The sequence below is a fragment of the Falco rusticolus genome, chromosome 6 (assembly GCF_015220075.1).
Source record: "Falco rusticolus isolate bFalRus1 chromosome 6, bFalRus1.pri, whole genome shotgun sequence".
Lineage (NCBI taxonomy): Eukaryota > Metazoa > Chordata > Aves > Falconiformes > Falconidae > Falco > Falco rusticolus.
In genome coordinates this window covers 46,531,252-46,558,645 of record NC_051192.1, presented here as the reverse complement: position 1 = coordinate 46,558,645, position 27,394 = coordinate 46,531,252, and the positions used below count along the sequence as shown (strand labels likewise).

Genomic DNA, 27,394 nt, shown 5'->3' with positions numbered 1-27,394 from the left:
GGGAAGAGGCAGGACAGAGGAGCCAGGATCTTGGGAGGGGAAAACTGTAATGAAATGAGGAAGGAAGGTGATCATCAAAAGTTCGTTGATCAAATGAGAAAATCGCATTCTTGAGCAATGATCATAGGCTGATGCAGTTTAGAAAGGACCTCAGGCGGCATCTAGCCCAACCTTGAGCTGAAGCAGGGAGAGCTCTGAGGCCAGGTGAGGTTGCTTGGGGCTTTATCCAGTTCGGTCTTGAAAACCTCCAGGGACAGAAACTGTACAATTTCTCTGTGCAGCCTGTTCCACCGCTTCGCTGACCTTATGGTGGAAAAGGTGTTCCTTGTAAAAATGATGAAATGCCTGATTCTGCTCTCCTGATCTTAAGGTGTTACGGCAGTGGGGAGGAGGAAGAGGTGTCACCTTCCTTCCACCGGCCCAGCTGGAAGCCTTGTGGGGCATGGTGGTGTCTGCTCTAGGTGCTGGTTTGGGAGGAGAGGCTAAGGAAATCAGCCCAGCTGGTATTTGGTACTGCACTTACTTAAAATACAAACTGAGCCCCTCTCATTCAGTGGATAAATATATTTAATCGTTTGTGTACATTTGGTTAGGTTCCTTAAAACAGGACCTCGTTAGCAGGAACCTGTGATGGCAGATCCCAGGTCTGGAGGGGAAGCTATACTTTTCAAGTGCTGCTTGTAAGCAGCATATTTTATGGACTTTGAAGTCACATAATAACTCTATTTGACAAATATTGAGCATATTTGCAGCTGTACTGGGATTTTGCTGAAGTAAATGCGACTTTTCCCTATTGTGCTTATTCTAGTGAAATATTCCATAGGTGCAGCTATGGTATAAGCACCTCAAAGCTATTTGTGCTGTTAGTGGAGCTCACTAGATAACATAATTATACTTAAAATCTTCTGCTTAGTCCATAGCAAGCCCATGTTGGAACGTACTGGTTAATTATAATTTGCAGCGTCTCAAGGCAACGATGGATGGTGAAAATGTATTAAGGTTTTAGAGAGAGATTGCAGAAGGTGGATCATGAGTTGTAATGTAGAAATTCTCTGTGTCCTCCAAACTCCACACCATAAAAAGAGTTATTTTTGGCATAGAATCACGTATTGATGTAGTGATAGTGAACTCTTTGTTGCCGAGTCTGAAGGTTTGTTTGTGATCAGATCTGAGAAGAAATCATAACACAAAATGAAAATTGTAAACTTTATTCTTTTAAAGATGTGTTTTCAAAACATGGGCTATTGACCTTAGTGCAGGGAAGACACTCCAGTGTCTGTCTTGTTTACGGGATGTTCTTCCTCCTCATATATCATAGCTGGAATAGGTATCTGGGTCAGATCCTGACATTAATGAAATCACTGGCAAAACTCTGATCAGTTTTGATGGAACAGGGATTTCACTGAAGATGTCAGTTTGTGTGAGGAGTTGTTGTCCTCAATGGCCAAGATGCAAAAGGTACAGAGGAACTTGCAAGAGATGCAATGAAATTAGAAGTCTTTTCAGCTTTTGATTTCAAAATGATAGCTGTTTTCTTCTTTCAAACTATTGAATCAGTTAAAAGAGCTGAAAAAAAAAGAATTTTTTTTTTTTATAATTTTTTGCAGTTATGCTAAGAGAAAACCAGTGCTTTCCCACCATCTGCTGTTAGCTAAGGAGAACAGAGTATTTTGAGGACAATAAAGCTTACATGGGTTTGTACTGGGAGCCCTAGTATTTACATATATAATCTATCTTGCTCTCCATGTTTCAGTGACTATTTGAATTTCTTATCAAAGTAACAAAGAAACAAACCAAAAGAGAGAAAGATGCTAGCTGATAATACTACTGTGATAACATGTAATTACATACTGGTTAACATACTTTGGGGAGAGGAATTTGATATTAAGCCAGGGAGCCTGGATATCTGGAGAGATCGGGGAAGTAGATCCCCAACCGACAAAAGCAGTCGGAAGACTGCCAGGAGGAGTTGAGGCAGCTCACACCAGCTGCAGATTTCTCGCAGGATTGCTGTTCAGTCATCGTTAGTTCACTGTGACCTCCCATGGAAATCTCTCTACTCCACTGCTCTCCCAGTGTCTTTTTTGGGGACTCAGTTTCTCTGATGTTTGCTTGGCACCGAGACGCCACTCTGGCTGAAGTCGTTGGTGCTCAGCATGGCTCTATGGAAAACCGCAGGCAACAGAGTAGCTGCTCCAGGTAAAATGTGCTTTTGAAAATGCAATATACTTTTTCTGATTTTTATTGACAAGTTGGCAAAATTGCTGTGGCGCTATGTAACTAGCTCTAAAAGCACTTGGGGACATTCTGATTCAAAACATTCTTGTTTCATCTTCTATTTTAGAGTGCATTTTTAAAGCATATCCCAGTTGCAACAGTAAGGATAAACCTAGAAGGCCTGGTCTCTGCTGTTCAAAGCAGCAGGTATTGTTTTTTCTGTTTTACAACACCACGGAGTATATTTTGCTTTCAAATAAAGAAACCAAGATGGAGAGCGACTGACTGTCAGTTTAGGTGTCAGATTTAATTTTATATTTTAAACTTAACCTGTTGCATCTCCTTTCCCTCTTGTCTCCACACAGTGTTATACCTATCCATGCTAATCCCTTTATGAGGAAAGACAGCTCATCGAGATAACCTTTGGTCTAGGCTTTTTCTTGCACGTCAGGTCACATAAAACAGATGTCTCCATCAGAGAGTTTAGTCCACACAAGACACTACTTGGTCAGGAGTGATGAGAGGTTTTGGTTCTGGTGCTCTCTTCATTCTTTCTTGAAAGCAAATTCTGGGTTTTCCTGGCCTTTGATTTGCAGAGGAAAAAGCAGAGAAGATTTTTATATACCTGTTCTTTGTGTGCTGTGAACTGCTGTTTACTAGATAATAAGTATAAATTTAAGATGAATCTTGGTGATAGAATTTTATTTTCTAGTGTGTTGCTGGTTTGCTGTGAATACCAGCTCCAATATCAATATTTGGGAATATTCCTTTTCCTCATATTTTTTCACATTTTGGAAGTCAATTAACAAAGCTCTCTCTGTCTTTTAAGAGCAGTGGAATACCAGATTGCCAGAATTTGCCTGTAATGATGCCTCCTTCCTTTTGTGGATATGAAAAAATTCCAGTCTCTAAACAGAAAGAATATGTGAAAATCAGTGCAGAAAGTGAAAAACTGTTGCACATGCAGGATAATGAGCGCTTAAAGGAATTTTATTGTGTGGACAATGTGTTATGCTACACGTGCTGGTTACCATTTTCTATAGTCAGGTGAAAGCCTCTTATTTTTAGTGTACCTGGGAACAAATGACATTTTACAGAACTAGATAATGATTAACTTATTCTGATGCTGTCCAGAAATCAATGTAAATTAGCACTGATTGCATGAGATGCTGTGCAAGCAGAGGAGCAGAGGGGTTAAGCTGCGTGAGCTGAGTGGAGGGTCCAGGATGTGACAGAGTGGGGTCACTGTTGGAAGCGGCTGAGAGATGGACTAAACAGGCAGTGCCCTGGGCAAGGGACTTTGAGTCAGAGGGGAGAAAGGATTTCCCTCTCCTTCCATACCCTGGGTGAACTGCTTCAGCATTGGTCTGGGCTTGGCTCCTTCAGGGCTTTTTTCCCTCCAGAAGCGGCATGGTGGAGGAGAAGATGTTGGTGCGCCCAGCCCTGCTGACTGTGCTTTGCCATGTCTCCCTCTGTCATTTGGAGCCGTGGGTGGTAGCTTTTCCTTCATGCAGCAGCAGAGCAGCTTTCTCCTTTTCCACTTACCCCATTGTCACAGTATTAATGGTTGTAGAGCAGTCATTGTGCTTGGACTTTAGGAGGTCCAGTAACACAGGATGAATAAGAATTGCATTGTAATGTCTCTGCAAAGTGGTTTGTCACAATACCTGTTTTAATATAAAGTGCTGCTAATAATTTTCCTCTTTGCAATTACATGATGTAGACGGTGATTAATGAACCTGCTGCTTTGTCTGTTGCCATTACTGGCACTGGGAGGAAGAGGAAGATAGTTGTTGTGACTTTGGGAATGCTGAGGTGGCTTTGCAAGAATTTAGTTCGAGATTTTTCATGAGGAAATGAACAAGGAGGAGGAACTGGGTTTAATATATGCAAGTCTGTAAAAGTTAAGTTTCTACTATAAAAGCATATTCTCAATTTGCTCAATAAAAAAAAAGTAGTACATAGACACGTGTTGTGTGATTAGATGAAGAGGTATGAAGGGCTTTTATTTCTCACTGTCATTGAGAGACTTAACTGTCCCCTTGGGAAGAAAAGATTAGAACACGCTTCACTGAAACACATTTGAACCCAGGAGTTCACAACAGAGATTTCCATTATGGAAAATAACTACTCTAAAAATAACAGGTGCAGTCCCCACCACAGTAGCTGTGGTGTGGGTCAGGTGTGGGCGTGCCGGCTCTGCTTTGATCCTCTTGAGGTGAGGGCAACATTTTTCCTTGCTTAAGGTAATAGCAAACCTTTCTTGTCTACTGCCGTGTTTTGGAACACAAAGTTACAATGTACCATTTTTATTTGAACTAAGATTAGTATAATTAAATACTTACTGGTTTAAGTTTCAGTGATACCTGGATAAGCATTTTTGAGCTAGTTTTAGAGGCACATTTCCTATGAAGAGTTTGAAATTGAGAGTGGGGATTGTATAACCTATCTGGAAGACAGTTTTAGGCAGGAAAATTAAATGGATGAGCTTGAGAGAATAATAAAACAATGATTTATAAATCATGCTTTCAGGCTTTTTTATGCAAGGTCATATGATAAATTGGAGAACTGGTTCCTAATAGCTGTGTCGTGATCTTAGTGCGATGTGGTTGGAGCATTATTGTAGGTCTGCTCTGCTACAAGCCCATTAGATTTTGCTGATTTGACTTCCCTGTGGCCCTGCATGGACACAGGGATATGCTATTGGGATCAGTTTACATGATCAGGCCACCAGGTGGAAAAAAATATGGTGGTTGTTGTGTGCATGGGTAAACACCCACACTGAAGCTTACAAGCGTAGTAATTTCATTGTCAGGAATATAAATATATCCTTTTCTGTTTCATTATTGTCGCTGTATGATATACAGTGCTTTTTGCTCTTTGGTAACAGCATGCTACAGTTTTATATCACAGTGTTCTCCACCTTCAGTATTATTCTCTATGTGTGGGAGTGTGTGTGTAAAGGAGATTAGGCAATTATTTGGTTCAATAATAAAATACTTCAAAAGCTTTGTAGCAAACATGATGAGAGTCAATAGATGGTAGTGAAAACAGTACCGTGCTTGTTACAATATTAAATTGAGAGTACATGAGCAGTCTTTTGACTGAGAGATGCTCCTAACCCTCTCACTTGCAACTGAAGATGTGTTGTGTGGTGCTGATGGGTGTAATGGAAACAAAAGATGAAGAAAAGAACAAAAGATAAAGGGGGCTAATTTCTGCCTTGTTTACATAAAAGCTTCATGAGCCTAAGGCACAAAGTTTATTTATACTGGAACAGTGTGTGGCCTACAGGTTTTCAACAAGAAAGGAAAAAGTGACTTCTGTCATTCTTTCACAAGTTCAGATGAGTTGAGCCTCCTGGCCCTTTCAATGCCAGCACCAAGCTGACCCTGATTTTCAGAGCTTGTTTTCTGCTCGACCGTAACCCCAGTCTGATTCGATGGAGGAAAAAATGGATTTGAGAGCACTTATCATGAGAGCTCATTGCACCATGCCAGCACTGTTGAAAAGTTCTTTTAGGGAGCGTATATCTACAGGTGGACCTTGGGCAAAAACACGTGCTAGGGCTGATTGCATAGCATTACATTGCACTTCAGGAAAAAGGCATTTTAGGCTTCTAAAGTATTTTGCTTGCCTTGTGCCATAGTATATACCTCTAGAAGAAATGCGTCATTGCTGTAGGATCTGTGGGTTTTATGCACTTAGAGCTGGGGAATGTTTGGATGTTGCTGTTCTGTCTATGTTTATTATCGCTGTTTATCTGTTACAGTTATGAAACACATTCATCCTCTTTGGATTTTGTGCTTGCAGTCATCCAGCAGTAGCTTCCCGCATATTCCAACTCAGCCAAAAGGGTTATTCACACCAGAAATTTCTAGCACAATTCTAGGGATAGAGTGCAAATTGAAGATACTTATTTGCTACTGATAAATTGAGGCTCATTTCTTTTCACCATCCCTGTTAGACACATTTCATATTGTTATCAATATCACTGCATAGACTTAAATGGAGCCTTCAGTTATACAGAGTATTTTTTTAATACTTGTGACTTTTGAAGCTTTCAGTGGTTGGCCAGCTTAATGCAGTAGTTCTGAAAGCTGACGATAAATGCTTTGCATTTAAACTGAAACGTATAGTTTGTGAGAGTGAAAATAGGAAAAAAACAGTTTTATACATAAATGTGTTTGTATTCATACATAATATGCACTAGAACTTGCAGGTTGTGACTTCCACTCCGTTATTGGGCTTTTCCCACCTTAGAATTCATAAATAACCATTGTAAAACAGAAGAGTTGGGGGCAGACTGCATGTTGTATGTCAGCTGTGGTTTCTGTCTTCAAGTTTCCATCTTTGAGATTACTATTGTGTTTATGCTTCAAAAACCTGATGCTTCAGAGTGTGTTGTGGGAATGTGTCATGTCTCGTACAAAAGTTGGGAAGAACAGATTTCCACATGCAACATTTTATCAGAGGGCTAATAAAGGTACTGTATTTCAAAACCAAGAAAACTGGTAAGGTGAGGAAATTGCTAGTTGAGCAAGCAATCAAAAGCTCATAGTCAACTGTCACGTTGGGGAGACCATGAAATACAGCAGTTGATGAGCAGGGATGCTAGTGCCTGTGGCACTAAGCCACGTTGGCCAGTTTCTGGTCTGTTCTTCATTGGATTTACGTGATGCTTTGCGTTAGACTGAGGAGTAACTAGGCTCAAACCAGTTATTTGCTTTTCACTGTATCTCTGACATATAAATGTTTAGGGGTTTTTTTTCAGCATAACAAACACAGTGGGTGGTCTCCACCAAAGAAGGTGTTTGTATGCCTGCTTTGCCTAAGATCACTTGCAATTTGCCACTGATTTTGATGGAAGTAAGAACAGGCTGTGTGCTGGCTGCTTATATCCCTTGAAAAATGTTGGCAGCAGAGGTAGCTCCTGGTACCGTATTGGAGGTGCACAGGCACTGATGTCCCTGTGCAGCTGAAGCACTGGTGTGGCTGCAATAGCAGGCATCTTTCTTTTTCCCCACTGGATGTGTTTCCTTAGGTCTGTCTGTTTTAGTTTCACTGGAGAAAAGGCTAAGTAAAGGCAGATTTCCTGCTAGCAGGGTATGTTTTGACTCTTCATACATGGCAGATTCTTTGGACATTTTTCTCTGTGTTTGTACATGGCATGCTTCTCTAAAGTTTCTCTGAGGTTGTGTTTTCCTTTTAGAGAAAAATGGCAAATTCCTGGTGTCTCTTATTATCCACATTTATCGGTCAGTGTTCCAGCTTGTATGTGGAAGTTCCCACCTTGCTTGCTGTGCACTGTACAAATAAAAATTGAAAGATGCATATTTTTTGTTATATTCTATTTTGTCATTGTGTCCTGTGCGTTGTTTGGAGAGGTTTGGGGGAAAGGTCTGTTTTTATTTCTTGTTTCATCAGTGGAGACTGCTCAGTTATAGGTAGTGCAAGATGGTTGTCAGTCCTTAAAAATGCTGTTTTCCTCTTCAGTTACCTTTATTTCTGAGCATTTTGCAATGAGGCATGAAATGGAGTCTAATCCTGTGTCATCCCTCTCCACTGTGATGCTGTGTTCTGTTGTGTACTTAATTGAGGAGGTATTGGGACATGTCTGCTCAGGGAGGTGTGCTGTTTCTTGCTCAACCCAGATCCAGCAATGTATTGTTTAGATTTTGTGTCTGGGAGTGAGTACATACGTGCAGATGGATGAGCTTTGTAAAACCTAAGCTTTGCATGATAGCTATCAGAGCTCAGGAAGTTAATACAGAACATAAGGTCAAGGACTTAATCAAAATACTGGCATGACATGAAGAATAGTTCCACATATGGTGTGTGTTCATACATAAATGAGAAGGGAAGGGGATGCTTCTGCATGTCCTTGTTACACGCCTAGTCATGATGAGTCTCATTGGGTTTGGTCAGTGTGGAGGTTGAGTTCCTAATTACCAGAACTGAAAGAAAAGAGAGAGGTTGGATGTTCTCAGTGTTGCTTTTTCTCTCTGATGAAACAGTACTTTCTTCAAGTAATCTTTGCCAAATTACTTGTGGTTTTTAATCTTCCTCTCAAATGTACTTAGAATACAAAAGATTGTACAAATTTTCATTTTTCATCTGCCAAACCTAATTGCAACTACTGCAAAATGCTTACAGATAGTTATTTATCTTGTAAACTGCCACAAAAAAGAGAGGGGAGTGGAATAAAAAGGTATGTTAGCTCCTCTCTGTCCCTTCTGCCTTTCCTAGGTAGATCAGTGGCTGTGTGGGTTTGAACAGTTTAAAAAACAAAACAAAACAAAAAAACCCCAAACAAGCAATGAGGTTTATGAGACTCATACCTCTCTTAGGAAAATAGCTCTCATATAAAGAGGAAACAGAGGATGACCAGGGATGGAGGTGCAGTGACTCAGTATCCAGAACTGTATTTCTGTGGCTAGAAAAGTGAAAAGTGAGTCCCAGCTGAGAAGGGTAACTTGCAGCTGCTAGAAAGAGGGATTTAGGAGGATCATGTGAAAGGAAGAATTACTGCCTTCATGGCAGGAAACGGCTGGATCACGCACCGGGACCTTGGCAGGGAAAGGTCAGCACGCAGGCTGGCTTCAGAGAGGCCCAGAGGAGGTGAGGTGGCTGAACGTGTGTGGACGGGCAGGGAGCACATGGGAAGTAAATAATGGATATTTAAGCCTGGTTCAGAAATGACAGGACTCAGTTCAGGCACTGAGTAGGGATGTCAGAGGGCAAAGTAAGCCTTCATGTCTAGTTGGTTGCACCTTGTTTTGTTTTTGCTTAAAGCCAAGTGCAGACTATAGGTGGGTAACTATTGATGTGCATATGAGTCACATCAAATTATACCATTCAGGTATTGCCAGCAGATGCTTCAGATGGGTAATTTGTAGTAGAGGGATGGTTAGCTGAAACAAGCTGAGGATGACAGCGTGATTTACTGTTTTGCTAGAGACAGTCTGATGCCCTGACTCCCTGTTCACGTGTAGCTCATTCTGAACCGACCTTCACATTTTGGGTTATACCTCTCAAGCTTTGAAGAGATCACCACATGTATGTGTTACACACAGTTAACCATTTTGTTGAGAGAGTTACACAGCAAAATCTTTGTTTCCCTTTAAGTCCTGATTCTTTATGCATGAGGCGGCTTATTTACTATACATCCTTTGATTTGAAACTGATAATGGTGCATACTGCGAAAAGTGGTGTAACATCTTCCTTTTGCTCAGAGAGCTCCCTGCTGTTTTTGTGGTGCTTCAGATGCATCCTGGTAAACAGGTTGTCCTGCCACTCTTGCTGGGTTCATGGTTTGGTGTACTCAGAGACTGTAGTCTCTTCTTTCATCTCAAAAGCAGAATCTGTGAGGAAACTCCTTCCATCTGAGTCTTTCTTCTCACGTTACAGTCACTTTTACAACTAGGTGAGGTGTTTTTCTTTGGCATGACAACTCTCCTGACAAATGGTTAGTTAGCAAGATGCTCTCCTTTTGATGTTCGTGTTGCTATGTTCGTACGCTCAAGTGAGAACTTGGCTTACTCTCCAAGTCTACAGTTTATTTATGTTTGTTGTCTTTCAACCTGTGGTTCAGGGCTTTGGGTTGATCAGAACCAGCTACTGGGTTTTGTAGAGACACACAATTTTTTGTGAGCCTTACTGACACTGGAGTTCTGCCAGCTTCTGCTTTTTATGATCTCTTTAGCTGCATGGGGCTCTTCAAATTGTTTCATGCTTCAGTTTGAGTTGCATCTCTGTGATGTGCAACACTTGACTTGAAACATTCAGTTTCCAGTAAAAGCAACATAGAATCATAGAATACCTCAAGTTAGAAGGGATCTATAAGAATGATAGAGTCCAACTCTGTGCTCCTTGCAGGACTACCTAAAACCGAACTGTATGACTAAGAGTATTGTCCAGATGCTCCTTGAACTCTGACAGGTGTGGTGCTGTCACCACTTTTCTGGGGAGCCTAGTCCAGTGACTGACCACCCTCTCAGTGAAGAACCTTTTCCTAATGTCCTATCTGAACTTCCTGTGATGCAGCTTCATTCCATCTCCTTGTCTCTGTTACCAGTGGGCAGAGCCGCTAGGCTGACTGCAGCCATGGGCGCAAGCACATAGCATCCTGCTTATCGGGGAGCTCCTGTAAGTAATAAAGTGCATGTTGCCCCTTCGGAGAAATGTGTACTTGAAACACCTGGGAGATATGGCAACCGCACAGTATTCAAGCCCACACTCTGTAGGATTTGCTCTGTAGGCGAGCAGAAATATTTCTCTTTTATTTGGCTAAGAGGCCTGTTTAGTCTAATTAGCAAGTGCTTTGGCAGTGATGGAGCAGTATGAGTGCACAGGAACACAAAAGGCCCATCTTCGCTGTACACAGGTAAAGGGAAATGAACAAATAAAATAAGAGATCCCAGAGCAGAAAGGATTATAAGCTGGCAAGAGATAGAGTTCTTATTGCTAGGTTGATAACCCTAATTGATATAAACATGAAGCCCTGTGCAATCTGTGGTAGTTAAAAGATACGCATCTAAATATTATTTAAATGGATTCTTGCATTTTTAAGACCCACTGGAGTGTAATTGTATTCAACTTAATTAAATGAACTGAAACCCCCTGATAACTGTGCATCACTGCTCTTAAGTAAAACACTCTCTAAAGAGACTGCAAGATGCTTAGTTAGGGCAATAAAAAAACAGAGCCCAGCACCACGAAGTTTTGCATGAGCAGCTTTATATTTAGTTCATAGTTATGCTACCTACAGTGGTTGAGTGTGTTAACAGTGTCATACCTCTGCTAGAGTCAAAAGATGAGGCTTCACTGAAGGGCCTCAGGGCAGAGTCAGTCTTTCTGGTTTTATGTTATTCGTATGAATGCAGGGTGTCTTATTTCAGCCAGCTTATTAATGCCACCAAAGGGTGGGAACTCCTCTGTGCCTGTGCCGGCAGTGGGCACCCAGTCCCCACGGAAGTGAGGGTTTGCAGGGGGAGCACAGGCAGGCGGGATGGGGGGGCATCTGTGAGGGGCGACCAAGGGTGCTGCTTGCTTACGGCAGCTACAGGAAACCATTTCTTCTGCTGCTAAGATTACATGGGAAGACATGGATTGCTGCCATGCTCAATTACGGTTGTTTCCTTTCCCGGTAAAAGATGGCCCGTCAGGAAGCGGTAGGAGTGAAGGCAAGGTTAGTCTCTGGGTGTGCAGAAGTGTTGGGTATGTATCCTCCAGGCTGCAAGCTGCTGAATTTCTAGCAGGAAAAAATAGAAAAATAGCACTTTGAGAAAGCAGTTTAAATGTCAGCATTCTGGTTTTCCACAGCTGACGGCTGGGCTGCCGTCCGCACTTGCAGCGGTGAATCAAGGGCTACTTCTCTGAGGCACACAGTACCCTGTACCACTGGGCGCAGCAACTAGGGTAACCGATTTCCATGTCTGCTCCAGAGCGTAGTGAAAAAAACAAGAGGAGAGACCCTATTCTGCCTTGATGTGCAGAACAGTATTTTTTCACGCTTTGTAAAACTGGATTTTGGGGTGAAGGCAGATACTCTTTAAGGTTCTCTTTCCCCCTTTCCAAAACCTGCACATAGACAGCAGGAGGGTGCCTGTCTTTTGGAAGTAATCCTCTTAAATGGCACATGAAGGAATAAGTAGTTGTGCTTACTGTCACACTCAACTTCATAATAGCATAGTAGCATTTCTAAGCATTGAGATGCTCATCTCTGAGCTTGATGCTGCATGAATAAAGGTGCAGTGCTGCCCCGTAGCTCTTGCTGTGAAAGTGCAGATGAGGTGATAGGCTCGTCCAGCCAGAAGAAACCTGGGGTGACTGCATCCCTGCTGGGCTTTCCCAGGTGCTGGCTTCCCTGCAGAGCGGGAGAAGGCTGGGCTCTCTCCTCTGCTTTTCAGTAATTGTAGCTGGGGGGAAGATCTGGTGCAGGATTTGGCTGCCAAGGCATTGAGAAATTAGGGAAGACATAGAAGGCTGTCCTCCTGTATTGGTGCATCCCCGAAACCAGCACTGCTGGGTTTCAGTGAGCCAGGGAAGCTGCGGTCCTTAGGGAGGGCCAGGCAGGAGACCTGTTCAGCATCTCAGGCCTGGCTCTTGAAAAGGGTGGCAGGAACCCCCCCCTCAAAACCTAGTGAATTACAAATAAAGGGGTGGGGAGTGTACAATGGTACACAGAAGAAACAAGGGGAAGGGTTAGGGGGAATAGAGAAGGAGGAAGTGGGTTTTTTTGAGTAAACTTTCCTTTTTCTGGGCAAGGTATGTTTTGCTTGTGCCAAACTGTCCCAGTGAAAAGCATAGCAAAATTTAAGATAAAGATGGTTAAGTCTCTCTTTACTGCTGTGATGCTTGGAGGAATATGAGTAGAGAGGAACAAAGGTCAGAGTAGGCACTTGTCGCTGTCCCTGGGGTTTTATACAGCACCTAGCACAAGGCAGAATGAAATACCATTTTTTTCACAAAGAAATTAGAGCTTGTGAGAGCTTCTTAGTGTCAGGGAAAAAAGGAAAAATAAACATTTCATAGGCTAAACCAAAATTACTGTGTTTTATTTGGAGAAAATATTTAAGGACCACCAAATTGGATAAAGAACTATTTTACTAAACAAGCAATTGTTTTCCCTTGGGTGCCATGGTGACGTTTTATTTAATATTATCTTTATGTCCCTTATGCATATACCTGTTGGGAAATTCTGTATAATGTCTTAGGCAAGAATTAACTGGAGTAGTAAATACGTAGGGTATAGAGTGCTATAAAGATTGCACTGCCATGTGTTGATGCAATAGAGATTCACAAATCCAAAGTTCAGTGCTTTCCTCGCTGTTTTATGATGTTGATAAGATGCTTCATTTAAAGGGTAAAAGGATTAGGTTGGAATAAAATCCCATGTAGAAGCAGAATATTAGTGTACCAGTAGATGGTATTAATATTCTGAATTTGTTCATATATGGAGGTTGACTTACAGGCAGAGTTGCAAAACCAGTAGAAAAATAATTCCTATTCCTAAAATAAAATCTGCCTTTGAATATTTCTCAGCATACTCCTAGGAGTGTGTTCATAGTGAAATCCTTATTTTCAGTAGTTTCTGATATTATCGCTCCAGTTGAAAGTGAAATCAAAGTTTGAGGCAGTGGAATCATTGTTAGATAAGTCTCAGTGTCTTGTGGTTCATTTACTTGATTAGTGCATTTTATTGTTTTATTGTGTTTCAGCAGTATGTCCATCTGTAAGGGAATGCCCCTTAGTGATTACTGGTATAAAATAGAATTTTTTTTTTTATTATTGACAAAAAGAATGCTTTTTGTAATAAAACTTGGACATAAACGTGGCCAAAGTTTGCTTTCTCTGAATCTGCCATGCAAATTTAACACCTTGGAAAATACTGTAAACCAGACTTGCTGAGCATACACAATTGTCCTAAGATACTGTTGTCTTTTCAGTTTATGTCCTTAAATACCCAAATTGTTGTTTGGGCTTTTTTTTTTTTTTCTTTACATGTTTTCTGTTTGTTTGTTTCAGGTTATGATTTTAATAATTTACTTATACCCCAGTTATGTAGACCCAAATGTCACAGAAGATTTGTTTTTGTCATACTGTGTTACTACTAAAGTTTTACTACTAATATAAAGAAAAGATACAAATTTAATGAGATCTCCTTCGCTATTGCAGTTGATACGGCCAGCTGACTGAGGTAAAGATTTACTTCATCATATACTTAAGATGTCTGGCTTTTGCCTATCTATTTCATTAGACTCTTGTCTTTAGCATGTGTTATGGGGTGGGTTCATGTTTAACTTCCCAATTCTGAAAAAGGAAATTAATCTTTGTCTCCTTAGTGGTGCTTTAATCACATATATGTTCATTTCTTAATTCTCGCCATTCTTCTGTTTACCATTTGTTTCTGCTCCAAGTGTCAGGATAGAAGCCCAGTGCAGCTGGTATGCATGAAAAGACTCTATTTCCACTCAATTTGAGAAAAAGTCTCAGAAAATACTGCAAAAAGAGGATGCAGCAAGAGTGAAGGAAATCTCGTGAGAGGTGATATCAGGTGCAGCTGTGAATGGCTTAAGGAGTTAACTTACTCTGCTTTGCAATCTGGCAATGTGATAACCTGTGCCTGACTGCTGACCAGCGTGGTGGATTGTGGTGCCCTGGCAGGTATCAAAGCAGAGTTCTCAGTTACATTTTGATCACCTTGGGGAAAGGAGGATAGAAGATAATATACTGTTATTAGGGAAGCTGGACATTAAGTGTGCTTTGAACTAACTTTTCCTGAATAACATTTGCATGTAATGTTGTCTGTCAAGATAATGAACATGTGAAAGAGCTGGTTCTACTTGTGATAAACACCTACTTTTTAAGTATGATGGAATGTCCATTTGCATAGATACAACTTTTTTGTTAGCATGCTTATACATATATGCACACATACATATTTTCAGTTTTACATAGAGGACTTCCTTGGTTGCATGCCAGAGAGAAAAATCCCAGTAGTGTGCTTTCAAATTGATTTTAATTTACAAAGAGGAAAACGTACATCAGAATGCTTTTCCTGAGATGGTTTGTTATACTTTCTTGACAAAGACTTCAGGGCTTTGCAGTGAAAAGTGAGGGCAAAAAGATTATGGTGCTGATGGTGAAGGGAACACTAATTGCAGAATTTTGAAAAGGGGGTTAGTTTTGATGTAAAGGTAGGGCAAGGTTTCATGTATGTTAGGAAAAGCTTACATAGCTTTGTAGTTTAATGTAAAGTTTCTGGGTCTAGAGTGACTGTGGTCTGAACTCAGTGGGCTGTATCAGTTATTTCAAATAACTGCTGCAGAAGCTGTTATATCAAACGGTACCATTGTGCATTCTGCTTATTGTACAGAATCTAGAACTGTTTTAACCACGCTGCAGAGAGCTTGACACAGTTTTATTAGATCTATTTTTGTAACTCTGTCTACAAAGCCGCATAGCTTAAAGACTCAATCCTCAGATGCCATAAAAATTAATGGAAAGTCTTCTATTGAATCGGTCTGATCTGTATGTTCTCTTTGTTCTCACAGTGTCCAGCTAGAGGGAGGTCAAGGGAACCATGACAACCCTTCAGCATCCTCTAAAATAGCTGTTCCTAATATAAAAATGTCATGACTTCTACACAGAGTATTTTATGCCTTCCCCTGAATATCAAGGCAAGTGCTGGACTGCCTGGCCTTGTGCTTCTGTCTCATTCACATTTCTGACCCCGCTGACTGTCAAGACAGACTTTGAACCTGTCACTTCATGGATAGTGGAAATGTCAGTTCTGCTGAATGGAAGATTGTTCTTTCCAAGCCCTAGGAAGAGAAGGGAGGGTTTCTCTAGCAGCTTCTTGGGTTCATTCTTAATGGCAACCATTTGGAGCTAAGCCAGAAGGCAAAACATCAGCCTTATCGGCAGAAATACATTGCTAGCAAAGGACAGGTGAGAGGGTCAGAAATGTGTAACGGATCCAATTATCATGAAACTCTGCAGGTTTTCCTACAGATGCCTGTCCTCATCGTGTGAGTCTGTATTACTCTAGCAAACTGAGATGCAAGCCCTAGCTAGAGAGGTGCATGCAGGTTTAACTCTGTTTTGAAAAAGTTTTGGAATCTGATTTAAGTCTGCCTCCTTAGAAAGAACTGTGGACGAACACGAAATACAGTGCCTATCTTAGATTAATTGCCTGTCGCCTGAATTCATATATTAGTATATTTTGCAGCGCAGGGAGGTACACTGCCAGTCCAAGGTTGCCTAGGGTGCAAGTTTCTTGAGGTTTTACGAGCCTGCATTAGGACTTGCATCTTAGTCAAAGTTGTCCCATGAAAATTTGAGCATCCCTTGCTTTCTAGGTAAGCTAGTTCTGGTTAACTTCAGACATCTTGTAGGATGTTTAAACAGCGTGTTTATTAGGCACAAACATCTTTCCCTTCAGCAGATGTTCCCATTTCGCCACTTTTTTGGTCCCTCCTCTCTCTTATTCCTCTCCCCTCCCCAAACAAGTCTGTTTGCTCTGGCCCAGGTTCTGGCTTTCATTTATGTACTTCTTACAGCTATCCAAACCAAAGGTATTATTGAAATGCAGGGTTGTGTTCCACAGATTTTTGGTAGGCATCCCTGTTAAGATCCAGCTGCCAGAAATAAGCTGCTAATGTTTACAGTGACTCTCCACACAGTAGTCCTGTGTTTCAGGCATGGAAATGTATTTTTCTCATCTTGGGCTGCAAAGGTCAAAACCATGTCTTTGCCAGGGCATGACTGCGAAGTGTTGTGGAAGAGTATCTTCTCTTTGGCTATGCCCTTTCCACATATATTTATACTTTAATAGGAAAAAATCAGATTATTTTTTTTCCTCCTGGTTTATGCACGTGCCATGGCCATAGCTGGGGTGGTTTTGAGTTATGAACTTGTATAGTTCTGTTGTGTGCTGTAATCTGCATTGCCATGTGCAGATGGAGGCCCATCTGTCTTGCTGACCAAACAGGCTTGTAGCATGCACATCTTTTGTACATTCTTGAGATTCATGCAGTTACATAAATTCCACCCAGTGGCTTGGAGAGGGAACACGCGTATCTGATAATCAAGACCTCTTTTCTGACGTTCCTAACATCTGCTGGAATAGGAGGAGGATATGCTGGCATGTGCAGCTTTGTAATACATTTTTTTGGAAACTGAGATAGAAAATTACAAACTCAAATACTTGTATTTCTGGTAGATTTTTCTAAAACTTTTATTCTGCATGGAAATTTTTGCTGAAAGTATGTATGCTGTGCCAGCGCCTAGTATTGAGGTTTGTATGCGGGTTCATGAGATGTGTATGTTATGTAGCAAAGTCCATTATTCCTCCTTAGGTAATAGTGTTTTTATTTTATTACTATTAGTAAACTATGAATGTATTTTCACTTAATTTTATTGCCAGCAGAGCTGTCTGACAAAACAACTTTTTCCTTTACACTTTAAGATGATACAAAGGATTCTGCCAATGCGTTAAACTAACTGATGTGCAGTGACCGATAAATCCTAACCTTATAATAAGTGTCAAATCGTTCCAACTTTTCTTTGTAGTCACTCCATTAACAGGAATCCCAATGGATTCCTTTGGTTTTCACATGCATATCAGAACTAATTCTCTGGGAATTCCAGGGCAATTAATCATTTGCCCTGTGTTTTATGATGCCAAAAAATGTTGCATGCATACATTATAAGATGGAAATTTAGGAACATACTTGACAACTGAAAATAGAAATCTGAGATAACTTCTGTATTCATTACAATATTTCATTAAATCTTCATTTTATGTTTAACCCTTTAAAACTAGTGGGTTCTTTATTTTCCTGGCTATCAGACTATTTTATGGAAAATCTCAGGCAGTAGTGAAATCTTTGGAGAAACATGTTGTAACTTTTAATGAATAAATTAAAGCATTTCAGGAATGGTATTTCTGCTCAGTATTTGTGTTGCTTACAAATTTTTTCCAGCACAGAAGATCTGTGGGATTATATAGCTGGAACATTGCAGTTTGTGTGGCAATAAACACAACTGGTGCAAAGCAGTCTTCATGGTAGGGCTTTGCTTGACTTACATTTGTAACAAAATGAGAAAGAGGTTTATTATGAGTTTATTATTTCATTTTAAAAATATTGCTGACCTAAAGTAGTTAAGAGCACTGAATTACAGATATATCAATAAGAATAAATTTGAAAGCTATGTCTTTTTTTTTTTTTTTTGTACTCACATAAGCTGTTTCAAATATGGGACACGGTGGCACATAACCAAAGGCTTATTATAAATTGCATTGGCTTATTATTTTTGGTATCAAATAACTGTATGGTTTTCCCTACCTGTTAAATTAAAATGGCAGTTCACGTTTGTTTGGAACCTGTTGTACTAGTATTGGAATCAAACCCACGGTGCAAACCCGTGGTGTAGGGCTATTAATAAAGAATATGATGAATGAACAAACTGATGGGTCTAGACTGTTATTTCTATTACCTTAAAAATCCCATAGGTTTTGGTTTGCATCTGAAAGCAAGAAGGTAAAAGAAACTTACGAAAACTGACGTTGGCTCTTACTCTTTATGTATCAGAGTGAAATATTTTCAAAGTATTATTAGTTATGAATGCTTCTATTGTTCTATTTAATAATGCTAGGGATTTTAAAAAAAACATTTTGAACAATTCCTTTGACTGTCTTTTAAGGCAATGAATGACTTCTCAAGTTGGAGCTGGTGTTTTGCATATGAATATTTTAAAAATAACTTGAAAACAAAGTAGAAATACAAAGCACGCTGGTGGTGATTTTCTGTGAGACAGTTTAGAACTGTTTGGAGAAGCTGGAGGGGTCAATTTAATGAACAGACAAAATGCCATAATTCAAAAGTCATCTTCTAGTTAGTTGTACTTGTGGTTTGATGAGGTCTAAAGTAGGTCCACTCGGCCATTATAAGTGCAGTAGAAGATGAAGCATCTCCGCCGTTTTTTTTTTCTTTTTGTTTTGCCATGTTCTTAATGTACTTGAAGAATAAAGGAGGAGTAGGGAGAGAACTAAGTAGGGATAAAATTTGAGGTAATAAAAGATATATAGTCCTTTGTTAAGTTAGGTTGTCATTTCCTTACATGTAACATGAGTGGATGCTGTGGGGTGTGAAGTGCTTGCTGTCTTTAGCTTGGGTTGGTTTGTGTATATTTCTATAAAAGCAATGCTTTCTGGATACCCGCATACATAAACTCGTAAAAGAATCCCTTTGCCACAGAGAGAAATGACTCAACTGGCATCTTCCATGACAACTTACTGGCAAGCTGAGATGTAAATGCAAATGTTTGTATTTTTGTTGTCATTTGTCAAAACTAGAGGCTTCAAACCCCCAAAGTTGCCCACACCTGGTTAGAAGGTTGTGTACTGCTTTTGTGGAGTGGCTAACTCGTAAAGCTAGCCACCCTCGGCCTGTAACCCAGCAAAAGTGTACGGCAGGGTTGCAATGAGTATCTATTTCAGTTTTCAGTTCTCATCTCAAGTATCTTGTCGTTTCTCTGTTCCTCCATCTTTTTTTTTTTTTGACATTTAAGCTTACTTTCGTGCAGGACTAGTCTTCCCCGGAGGGCTGGTATGAGGTGTATTTGGAGCATGGCCCCTAACGTGAATCCCAAGCGCCGACATCGGTCGCTCCTCAGGCAGGCAGGCAGGCTGGTGCCTGCAGCTCGGCCTGGCTGGCCACGGCAGCGATGGCGGACTGGGTCGCTTGTGAACAGGCCTTTCTCTGCAGCCACGTGCTCGCCGGTGGTGGGGCCACCCGTGGTCTGTGGGCTGCAATTGGGGTGCTGCAACTGAGCCGATTTTGCTCAAGGGGCAGTCAACAGCCTTCAGCCTTGTAGAGACCACCTTTTGAAAAAGCAGAGTGAACTGCATGCCAACTTAAGTGGAAAATGGGTGCATGTTCGGCTTTGTTTGGTCCATTGTGCAGTGCCATCGCTATCCTGAGAGCAGTCTGTGACCGTGGACCTGAGGAGGTGTCGGTGTGTGGAGGAGTGCTGGAGCGTGCTGCGATCCCCACCTCAGCTCCACCTGGCTCTCAGCTAAGCTGAAGTTCATATGATGTGTTTGGATTTGGAGTATATCACTCGGTTTCAGTCATGACTTTACCTTCACAAGTTATACCCATTTCCAAGCAGGTTTAATGTATGAAATATAATGGTTTCTGATATTGAGAGAGGAAATGGACTGATGAAGTAAATATGCAGATTTCATATTGTTCTAATAAAATGATTGCCGCCCTTATCATTATTGTTTCCAGCTTCTGTATTCTTAACTGGCAAAGCTTATCAAGGCATAAACAGACTCCAGCTGGGGAAGATACTCCAAAGTGGAAATTTTTGTAACCCTTTGAGAGGGATGTTTGTTATGACGGAGAGGCCGGGATTCAGATGTCATGTCAGCTCTTTGGAAATCATACAGGTTTTCTTATTGTCTGCAAAAGCAAGCAAGGGAAGGTTAGGTTTTGGGGTGTTCTTTTCTGTTTGGCGTTCTTTTTTCTTCCCAGCACTGCAGCACTAGTTATCCCTACTGAGTGCACAAACCTTGTGAAAGCAGCTTGTTGTGTGCATGGGATGAGCAAGCATGCCCCCAGACACCAGAGGAGTATCCAGTTGCACGGGCAGATGTGTGGACCTTGTGGCACAGTGTCAAAGTTTCTTCCCCAGCTTGTTGGGAAGTGATGGATGGCAAGGAGGTGGCTGGAGGAATGTGTATGCTTGCTGCCTGCTGAGCTGGTAGTGCTGCTGCTCCAGTAGAAAGGCAGGGTAGCACTGTTGTGCTCTCAAAGATGCCGCTGTTTTGTCCTCGTAAACTATACACTTGCTTAGCAGTGTGGAAAGACATTTGTCCAAAGCTCTGGAAAGTCTGAGCTTCAGAGAAGTGTATTTGCACTAAGGAACCTGGCCTTCTAACATTTGAAACATCTCCCGTTTGAGATCTCTGACAGGTTGAGAGATAGGAAATACAGTAAAAAATACGTAGGTATGTATAAAGGAGTGTGTGTTTATAGATATATATTTAGTGTAGTGGATTTGCTTCTGCTGCTCCAACAAGTGACACGTAAGCCATTTTCCACCCATAGCATATACAGTAGTTTTAAGAAACTGCGAACTGTTCTGAAGTTTGGGAACATGAGCTCTACAATACTTCCTGGGGAATTTGAGGTACCTGTTGTACACGTAGAATTGCACTTTTAAAAAGTAGACAGTGTGTTTCACAGAGTCTGAGGTTTAATAGGCTTTCATTTTGATTTAAACTGGGATATTTTTCAAATTCTCTGGAAGTGATACTTCATAGAACAGATCTGCTTCTTCAGCATAGTGAAGAACCTGAGAGCCAGGACCAAATACTTATTTCCAAATGGCAACAGCTTCAGTAAGGTGTGGTTTTTAATTAAAAGATTTCCTTCTAGCTCATATGCTAAAACTTCACATTGCAATTTATGTATATTCTTAGCATAATTATTGTAAAATGATTTCTCAATTGCTTAGTTTTTTCTTGATATTCAAGATAAGATTTTATTTCTGTTATGTCTGTTAACAGCAACAAGGAAATAACACTCTGCAGTGTATTCTTGTTTTCTCTCAGAATATGCACAAAGTGTACATTGTTACCTTTTAAGGAATGTATACAATAACATCTATGTCCTTTCATAAATTAGACTAAGAAACAAAGTGACTCCATCCAATCTTTTGGACCTATTTTAATATAGGTCAAAAAACCCGTGTGCATCTAATACCAAAAATTTAGTAATTCACCTTGCCCACCCCCTCGCCCAGCCCCCTATGGCATACATATCTGAAGCTTGGAAGGATATCTCATGCCACTTAACATCCAGCCTGGTTTTGGTTTGAGTTCTTTTTCCTTATTTATCTATAATTTAAAAAGTATACATTTTGACTGTAATTAACAGATGATTACAATTACATTCCTGGCTGTAGGATTGCTATCCTGTTAATAAAATAGCTATCTGCCTAGCAAAGCAGACATTTGGGACTGAGCAAGCCATGTTTCTGCCTCCAGTATGTCTTGCAAGACCAACTGGCAGAATGTCTTTGTGGGTGGCATAAACTCGCCTGTTAAAGTCATTTGGCTGGAATTGTTTGCAGTCTGGCTGATTGTGCTTATAAGCAAGAAGTTTAATGTTTTAAATTGCTGTTAGTCATTGTCAAGGAAAGCAGGGCTACTCCCAAGTAAATAAGGTTAGTGAAACGTACATAATGACTGGTTATTGGATGAGTGGGCAGCTGCTTGGGAGAACCAGATGGAATATGAATACATGTGGGTGGGAGGGAATTGAAGCAGATAGTGCTTGGGGATATATTGTTCCACTGCTGTGCGTTGCTGTCCCTACCTTCTCTCTCTGTAGGAATTAGCAGGGTCCCACCTGTTTCTGATGAGCTACTGTGGTACTGCCGTTCCCAGCTGTTCTTGGGTGTTACCCGTGCTTGGGGCTAGGGGTTGAGAGGGTGGCCCAAGAGCTGTGCATTGGATACGCTGCAGGAAAGTGGTCTCCCTCAGAGTTGTGGTGTTAGCTTTAAATTGTAATTTTAAATGCGATTAACCTCTTCTTCCTTTGTCTTCACCATAGGATGGGTCACTGGGAAATATTGATGACCTGGCACAGCAGTATGCAGACTACTATAACACCTGCTTCACGGATGTGTGTGAGAGGATGGAAGAGCTGCGCAAGCGGAGGGTTTCCCAAGACCTTGATATGGTATGTAGACAAATTATGACTTTATTAACAAATAACTGCCATTCGTGCCCCAGATGAAGAATCAGTATTTCAGCTTTAAGAGTTCTACCCAGGGAAATAACTATATGTGATTGTGTTCATGCACACAAACATTTCAGCCAACTCAATTAAACACTTGGAAATTGGCAGGGTTAATTTTTTTTCTAGGTATTTGTTATGATTCATTAAGCCTTGGAGTCTGCATTTCTTAGTTCTTTAATTAGAGTACTTTTTGCTTGTGCACATTTGCTTGCAAACCTCAACTCTTGGAGGCAAGATAGTATCTGATGAAAGCATTGTTTTCTTGCTCCGAGGTGCTCCCAGCATGAGCACAATGGAACTGTGTGCTGGTTTTCAGTTGCACTGTACAAACTGTTAAAGTATGCTTCTTAGAAGTTGAAGGTGCAAATACAGGTTCCAGGCCCCTGCATGTAGGTAATCTTCAGTTTCAGAACCTTTTTCCATTATTACACATTACAGAACCTGTAGCAGGAGACGTTGAGTCCTTCAGGCTGGAAGGGACCTCAGGAGGTCTCTAATCCAACCTTTGGCTCAAAGCAGTGTCAACACTGAATTCAAACCAGCTTGCTCTGGGCTTTATCTGATCAGATTTGAAGACCTCCAAGGATGGAGGCTTTGCAGCCTCTCTGAGCAACCTGTCGTACTGCTTCACTGTCTTCTTAGTGAACCTTTTTCCTGATACTGTATGTGATACCCCCATGGCAATTTATACTTGTCTGTCATTCTCATGCCATGCACCACTGTGAAGAACCAAGCTTCATCTTTATCATAACCTTGCCATAGGTACCAGCAGGCTGCCAGTAGCTCTTCTTGAAGTCTTTTCTCCAAGCTGAATCTCCCATCTCTTCTTGCAGAACCAAGGGCTCAAGTCTTTGAGCCCCTTGGTGGCCCTCCCCTGGCCTTACACAAGTTTATCAATGCCTACCTAGCACACAGGTCTGCAGGGCCAGAGGTGGTGGTGCAAGAATGGCCTGACAGGGACCAGGGAAAGGGGAAGAATTGTTTTCTTCATTCTCCTGGCTACGCTGCTTTTGACAGGGTGTGGGGTGCTGCTGGCTGTCATTGCTGCCTGGGCATGCTGCTGGCTTGTGCTAAACCTACCGTCCCCCAGGCCTTTTCTTCAAAGCAGGCTGGCCCAGGTGGTCAGTCCCCAGCCTCTGCCTCATACACGGGCTTGCTCCTCCTCAGGAGCAGGACTTTGCATTCATCTGGGTTGAATTTCATGAAGTTCTGCCAGGCCACTCTAAACGGCATCCCTGCCCTCAAGTATATCGTCCATTACCTCGATGAGGGTGCCCTTTATTTCCTGCTCAGGTATCTAACAGGATAGGTCCCTGCACTGCTCTGCTTGTAACTGGTCTCCAAGTATGGCACATAAAACACTACTCTTAAATGCCAGCTAGCCAGCTTTTCACCCATACAGTTGCATAGGATTCCCTGGGGAGTCCCACTTTAGCTGAGACTAATCTGCATGCAAGTCATCACCATACCTCATTTTTGTCGGATTTAAGAAGGAACCTCTTAGGAGGCCTGTGACAAAAACATCATGAGTTTTCACTTGTTGGGCAGTTTCCTTACTGTCCTGTAACATTAGTAAGTGTTTGTCACTACTTAAGGTATGTATTCTGATTGCTGTGATTTTTTCGTTGTAAACTTCTTTGTTAGTTTTCATAACATTTCATAAAGATAATCAGTGACAGAGGAAAAAATCTTCTAGGTCTGCTTTGTTAGGTCTTCAGTGTTAAGTTTGTGTTTCCCAGCAGTGTTGTATCTTCTTACATACAGACTTCAAGTCTTGTCTCACAGAAAGCAGATTACTGAAGGAATTATTTTTTTTTTTTGTCACTTACAGTTTTGCTGTGGTGGTAACTTTTGTATAATACATACAGGAACTCAAAACCAAAGTGTGGCTAATGCCTCTATTGTGCCTCAGCACAGCACTGTGGCAGAGCCAGCGTGGGATCAGATCACAGTTCTGCAGTTCCTCTGCAAGATCAAATCCTTTAAGACAAATTTCAGAGCTGAAGTTGTGTAATTGTGTCTTCTACCTTTGCTTCCCCAGATCCTAGTGCTGATTAGCAACAGGGAGTGGTCTCCATCCTTTCTCTAGCAGCTGTGCTTGATGATGTGGATTACTTAAGGCTACTTACTTTCTTGGGATTCCAATATAGCAACTGAGAGGCTTCCAGAATTTGTACAGACTACAAACTTCAGTTACACAATGAGTGGCTGCAGGATCAAGACAGAGTCATCTCCTTTGCCCCGCTGATGTTTGCTAGTTCCTTTATTTTTAAAATGAAAAAAAAAAAAAAAGTCAAATATATTTTGCAGAGACGTTGCTGCCAAGAAGTTCAAAGTGTTAAACAAAAGATTTTTTTGCAGGAAATCCCTCTGTAGAGAGACCCTTGAGGCTTCTGTGCAGAGAAGCTGATGGCACAGAATCGTGGTTCTCATGAAAACCTTCACACTCGGCGTGCCTCATGTTGGCAGCAATGAAACCCCCTTTCCTGGTGCTCTTGGAAGGCAGCTCCTGTGCTGGGTAATGAAGTGTGCCTTGTGATGGGAGAGGACTCCCTTCCATTAGGACAGATGGGCCTAATTTGGCTGCCTTCACTTCTGAAGCTGCAGAAGCTGGGCTGGGGAAAGCCATGTGAGCTTAATTAACTCACATCAAAGGTGCAGAGCTTCACGCTGGTTTAAATAGATGGGAGCTAACCCAAGACAGACCAGCGAGTGATTCACTAGCTCATTCTGCTTGAGAGAAAGTCAGAGAAAGTGGCTGTGTGAAAAGACATCCTGGAGATTGCTCTTCAGTGGTTCTCATACTGAGTTTGCTTGCTCTAATAGTCCAGTGATAACTTCTTCAACTTTCAGGTCAGAGAGAAAATATTACAATTGAAAATTAAATTAGTACTCAATTTTTGCTACATCCGTCGCCACTATAATACGGTTTCTGGACATCAGATAGCCATTCTTCTCATAATGTATGAGACTATAGGTATTAGCTCAGTTTCACAACAGCATCCAAACAGTGCTGACTGCAGCTGAGACTTGCTCTCATCAGTAAGTAGGCAGGTTTGACCTGGGTACATGGGGAGTGAGGAATGGCCATGTTGACTAGAATGCATTTTTCAATGTGATATAGTGTGCCTGTTTGTAATCTGCTGTAGAAACAGGAGTTGGTTTAAACAGCAGAGCTGCCAAAGTGACTGCAAAAGTATTAATGTGAAAGAACAGAAGAGTGACTCTGTTGTGATGTTTTTCCTCTCTTTAAAGCTTGAGGAAAGGTAGTACATTGGCAGAGGTTTTGGAGTAGTAAATGAGGAGTAATGCTGGGGGAAATGCCAGCTTCATAGCATATCCTAGATGTGCTATGATGGCAAAATACGTGCACCAGATAACAAATATATGCAGCCTCCAAATTACTATGCATTGATATTATTGGGCTGTTAGTCTAGCCTGGCTTTATTCTGTTATATATGGTCCGCTATCCAGGGGTTAGGAGGGACAGTGCTGTCTATATACCCTCTCTTCCCATCACTGGGGTTGTGCCAGAGCTGGAGGTGGGAAGTACTTATGCTCTTCCCCACCCTGATGGTCTTCTCCCTGTCTTCAGCAAAGTCCTAGAATGGAGCAGAGCTGATACGCGTGTAGTGCTAGTGCAAATTTCCAGAGCTTTGCTGGAGTGAAAGTTACTGGATTATGAGAAGGAGGTAGCATAGGATAAACTCAACTCCTGCACTGAGATCAGGTGTAAATGAGGAATAAGGGGATGGGGAGAGATTCTCTGTTGACAGCTATTTCAAAGCTACAGATCCCATGTGCAGAAAAAAATTCATAAAGCAGAAAGTATTGGCATACATCTTCAGATTTTATAGTCATGAAAGATTAGGCAATCGGCAGCTGTAATGTAGCTGGGAGACTGCAGTTTGATTTTTTTGGCTGGCAGTTCTGATGTCTTCCTCTGAAATGCAGTATGAGTGATAAATAGCACATCATAGAAATGTGGAAGGCTAAAATTAGGTTTGGAGCTGCTTTTACTGAATGCTCAAAGAGAAAGAACAGGTCACCCCAGGGGTCGAAGTATCCTCTAAAAGCTGCGCAGAGAGGCTGCATCAGGATGAACAGTGTAATAACAAAGAAGTGCCTGAGCTGGCAGAAATTTGCCAGGAACATGTACTTAGTGCCAGCTCACCCAGATTGCCCTTTGTAGCATGTCCACTGGAAGACAGAAATATGAACTGTTTATTGCTGCTTCTGTACACTTTGAAATGATTTGAAGTTGTTTGGGAGCAAGTGTTGATATCTTGATTGTATATTGTACTTTCTAATCAACTCTCCAACCTTTCCTATCAGACCATGGTCGTTTCAGTCTAGATATCCTGCTCTGGAGTTGAATTTTTAAAAAACCACAGTAAAATTGTTTGGGAGAGCAGCATATCTTGTAACAAAACAGTAGCTGCAGATGGAGCCGAACACAGAGTATTTTTCCAAGTGGTAGTGCTATTAAGGATTGTTAGTTGTCCCTAACCACGATAACCGCTTTTTGCATTTGGAATTTTGCCTCTGTTTTTGTAATAGAGAATATGCTTGGGTTTGGACATTAATGTTTGTGAACAGCATGGGAGTTGCCCACATTTCCTAGCATTTGGCCTATTCCTGTGCAACGTGGTTTTTTGACTGAGGAAAAGCAGAGGCTGGAGTAGATATAGTGGATTTTCAGGCCCATAATGGGTATATCACTGGTAATATTGAGCTGGACATCTGCTAAAATGCAGTTACAGCCAGAAAAGTGACTCTGTGAGGACAGCACTTTGCTAGTGCTTGTATGATAATCCTTGTCTCTAAATTGGAGAGACGTGGGTTTGATGGGT

At 41.3% G+C, this 27,394-nt stretch overlaps 1 protein-coding gene across 7 annotated transcripts in view; it reads left to right on the top strand.

Moving 5' to 3' along the window:
* LOC119149818 (SAM and SH3 domain-containing protein 1-like) overlaps positions 1-27,394 on the top strand; it is a 570,327-nt gene that overhangs the window by 446,111 nt on the left and 96,822 nt on the right. For all 7 annotated transcript variants that reach the window (XM_037391573.1, XM_037391574.1, XM_037391572.1 and 4 more), the window contains one exon: positions 22,353-22,481. In XM_037391573.1, coding sequence (XP_037247470.1) covers positions 22,353-22,481 — 129 coding nt within the window. The remainder of the gene's footprint in view (positions 1-22,352; positions 22,482-27,394) is intronic.